At 43.2% G+C, this 4,507-nt stretch overlaps 1 protein-coding gene across 7 annotated transcripts in view; it reads left to right on the top strand.

Annotated features, from left to right (window-relative positions):
• Positions 1 to 4,507, top strand: part of sobpa (sine oculis binding protein homolog (Drosophila) a) — a 28,864-nt gene that overhangs the window by 5,479 nt on the left and 18,878 nt on the right. For all 7 annotated transcript variants that reach the window (XM_047812832.1, XM_047812834.1, XM_047812831.1 and 4 more), the window contains exons 2-3: positions 823 to 958; positions 2,225 to 2,449. In XM_047812832.1, the coding sequence (XP_047668788.1) occupies positions 823 to 958; positions 2,225 to 2,449 (361 nt within the window). The remainder of the gene's footprint in view (positions 1 to 822; positions 959 to 2,224; positions 2,450 to 4,507) is intronic.

Below are 4,507 nucleotides of genomic sequence, written 5' to 3'. Positions count from 1 at the left end.
AGACATTGTACCAGCTCCCAACGTCCTCCGTGGGACGAAGCCTTTGGACGTCCACTGAGCCGAGGCCGACTCTAAGAATCCTGAGACATCTCCAGTTAGACTCTGTGATACTCAGGAGATCAGAAGTCCTTGAACCTCACACCAATACAACATTTAACTGACTGTATATTACAATCACACCCCCAGTGTCACCCAGATGAGGATGGGTTCCCCCTTGAGTCCGGTTCCTCTCAAGGTTTCTTCCTTTACCAATTTAAGGCAGTTTTTCCTTGCCACTGCTGCCTGAGTCACCTCAGACTTGCTCATAGGGGAATAAATACATACACACTGTGAACTATATACATCTAATAATAATCTAGAATTTTTATTCTGTTAATTCTTATTTCTTTTATTATTCGTTATTTCCTTTATCATTAATTATGTTTACCTTCTGCTCTGTGTTTATGTTCTGTAAAGCTGCTCTGAGACGATGTCTATTGTAAAAAGCGCTATACAAATAAACTTGTGTTGAATTGAATTGAATGTAGTTTGGTGAATATCAGTATAGAACCTGGAAACAGAGAACTCTGAAAACACTCTGAAGGACCAAGTGGGACAAAGAACCGTTAGAAAACATATACAGAGCATATGTGTGTGGGTGTGTGTGTGTGTGTGTGTGTGTGTGTGTGTGTTTAAGAATGTGTGAGAGTAATTGTGTGTGTGTGTGTGTGTGTGTGTGTGTGTGTGTGTGTGTGTGTGTGTGTGTGTGTGTGTGTGTGTGAAATATAAATGAAAGTGTCATAAAGTGTTAATCCGTCACACTGCTGTTGTTTTCTGTCTCAGAGTTTTGCGGAGAACACGATGAACGAGCTGCTCGGGTGGTACGGGTACGACAAAGTGGAGCTGCGAGACTCGGACGATCTGGAGATTCGCAACTATCCGGATGGAGAAATCCGTCAGCACATCTCCGTCCTGAAAGGTGAGAGCTGAGCATGAGGTCCCGAGGGCAGCCGTGCTGATTGTGGGGACGAGTTCAGGACGAGCTTCTGCTCAAACGGAGGCTTTTACACTTTTTTTTTTTTATTAAAACGTTTCACAAATTTTATTAAAAAATTCGCAAATAATATGAACAGTTCGGACCGAAGACTGAAAAAAGTACGAAATACAACAGAAAACGATTAAAAGTTTTTTGTTACCAATTTATTTACCTTTAAAATACCTCTTAAGTGACTTTTAAAACGAACACGTCTTTATAATCATTTTATTAACATTAAATATTAGCCTTAAATTAATAAATAAATAAATAATCAAGCAAAAGAAAAGAAAAAATGTATTTATAAAAAATCCTAGATTAATAATTATAATAATTCAGATAAATCCAACAATTCTTCTGCTTCTGCTGTGAATCGGTGTAAAGACTGTTTCTGATTTATTTTTAATTTATTCCAGTTTTTGTAAACTTTCTGACACAGAACACGTCTCGGCTGATTGATAACGGATAAACAGTCGCTTTTGCTAGAACCTTCTTTAATTTGCATCCAAAAGAAATCCAGTGAGCGTCGTACATCATTAATGAGTGTCATGAATCACTTTAAAACGCAGAGTAACGAGGTTTAATGACCGGAATGTTCCGGCTTACCTCAGCGCCCGCCTGCTAGCAGGAGGATTACAATGAGCAAAAATTACACAGAATACAAGGAGCTGGAAGTGTGTAAAGAGCCTGTGACAACTTCCTGTCATGGTGTAAAATGTCATCCTGAGATACGTCCTCTAACTTAACGCTCTAGCACATTAGCACAACTTTCAGCCGATCTCCTCTCGGCTCCATTTTTACATAAAGAACAGATCTCAGGGTTTAAAGCGTGTCGTGTTGCTGCTCTATCAGCGAGGTGTCAGTGATGCTAAACGCCTGCCCCGGGACCCTCCTCATAATTACATTCTGCCGTTGTCCAGATTAGAATGCTGGGCTGTTGTTAGAGAAGCTGCAAGACGCGAGATTAGCAAAGACACAATCAGAGCTAATTAGCTCGTTTATTTAGATGTAATCCCTGTCAGTACACCGTTAGCATGACAAATGACTTTTTGGAAATTTGCCGTCATGCGTTTTTGGGAAGGTGTGATGTGTGTGTGTGGAGTGTGTGTGTGGAGTGTGTGTGTGTGTGTGTGTGGAGTGTGTGTAATAGGGAGGGAGAGAGAGAGTTGTGTTTGTATCAAGAGCGCTCTCACCTCTCTGCCCCCCCTTCAGAAAACTCTTTGCCAAAAGCGGTGATGCCCGAGGGCAGCTCGTCTCCTCCTAATGCCAACAGCTCTTCTTCAACTCCTACATCACGTAACAGCGTCGCCACAGAGATGCCTGCTAACCCTGCCTCCTCCTCCTCCTCCTCTTCCTCGACGACAGTTGCCAAGGAGCAAGGGAGCATGCCAATCATAGTTCCCCTGATTCCACCCCCACTCATCAAACCACCAGCAGGTGAGAATTAGACACACACACACACACACACACACACACACACACAAGATATCATGATGTAGAAATATGACATCACTACATAGCAGTAGGATTACAGCAGAATACCAGTATGACCTCACTCTGTATCACTCTGTGTGTGTATGACATCACAGTGTAGTAGTATGACATCACAGTGTAGCAATATGACATCACTGTATATCAGTATGACATCACAGTGTAGCAATATGACATCACTGTATATCAGTATGACATCACTGTGTAGCAGTATGACATCACTGTGTATCAGTATGACATCACAGTGTAGCAATATGACATCACTGTATATCAGTATGACATCACTGTATATCAGTATGACATCACAGTGTAGCAATATGACATCACTGTATATCAGTATGACATCACTGTATATCAGTATGACATCACTGTATAGCAGTATGACATCACTGCGCATCAGTATGACATCACTGTGTAGCAGTATAAACAAGGTATGAAGTGTGTGTTCAGTATCGAGTGAGATGATGTGATATTGTAGAGTATATTGATTACATTAGTCAGTACTGCAGGCTGTGTGTCACATTCAGTGCAGTAGCATCAGGTTGGGGAGCGAACTTTCTCATGGCACATGGCTTTGGTATTTAATGCAGCTTTAATGTGGCCCTAAAGTTGTGCTTAACTAGTGTTTGTTTATTCAAATGATTTTACTTTCTTTATAAAAATGAATCTCTGTGTGTGTGTGTGTGTGTGTGTGTGTGTGTGTGTGTGTGTGTGTGTGTGTGTGTGTGTTTATTTATCTATTCATTAGTATGTGTGTATGTATGTGGAAGCATGCACTGAAAAAGTTATGTATTTGCTCTGTGTGTGTGTGTGTGTGTGTGTGTGTGTGTGTGTGTGTGTGTGTGTGTGTGTGTGTGTGTGTGTGTGTGGACATCCTCCAAGTTAGAAACAGATGGTGTGGACTTGCTAATTACCATGGCAACATTGCCCCAAACTCCACCCACATGCTGCTCCAGCCCTTATGAATAATGCATGAGCTGCTGGAGGGTCTCTCTCCCTCTCTCTCTCTCTCTCTCTCTCTCTCTCTCTCTCTCTCTCTCTCTCTCTCTCTCTCTCTCTCTCTCTCTCTCTCACACACACACACACACACACACACACACACACACACACACACACGCACACACACGCACACACACACACAAACACACACTCACACACACGCAGAAATGTGAAGTGCAGGTATGTGGCATCAAGCCCGTTGATTCACTGTGTGCATGTAATTACCCGCAGCCTACTGAGGGGGAGATTGTGGGGGAAATAGGACAAACCGCAATAGCAAGTGTCTGAACGCTCGGGTGGAGAGAGGTGTGTTTATATAAAAATGTTCAGTTGTGTGTTTAAAGTTCTTCAGAAGTTCCATTGCATGACAGACCAGTATACTGCTGTACACTACTGCACAATACTAACACCTCATGTCAGAGGTGACACAGACGGACACAGACTGGCACTGACGGGCACTGAGGGACACTGATGGATACAGACGGGCACTGACGGGCACTGATGGATACAGACGGGCACAGACGGGCACAGACGGACACTGATGGGCACAGACAGACACTGACGGATACAGACGGACACAGACGGACACAGACGGATACAGATGGACACAGACGGACACTGACGGACACAGTCGGACACAGACGGATACAGACGGACACAGACGGACACTGAGGGATACAGACGGACACAGACGGACACAGACGGACACAGATGGACACAGACGGACACTGACCTGTTCCATCCTCTTACAGAAATCTGATTAATTTTTGAACAAAAACCAGAGGGATAGAGAACTAAAAGGAGGAGGATAATAAGGTGAGAGAAAACGAGGGAACTGACCATGAAACAGAGACGAGGGAGAGCCGAGTCTGCGAGAAGAGGTAGAAAAAAGAAAAGACAGAGAGGACAAAAGAAGAAGCAGGAGTCACACTGGGATAGAGGGAAAAATAGGAAAAAGAGAAAGAGAAGGATAACGAAAAGTGCTTCTAGTCAGCCTGCTAAATA

This window comes from Tachysurus fulvidraco, chromosome 4, assembly GCF_022655615.1.
Source record: "Tachysurus fulvidraco isolate hzauxx_2018 chromosome 4, HZAU_PFXX_2.0, whole genome shotgun sequence".
Taxonomy (NCBI): Eukaryota; Metazoa; Chordata; class Actinopteri; order Siluriformes; family Bagridae; genus Tachysurus; species Tachysurus fulvidraco.
This window is presented reverse-complemented; position numbering and strand designations above follow the sequence as displayed.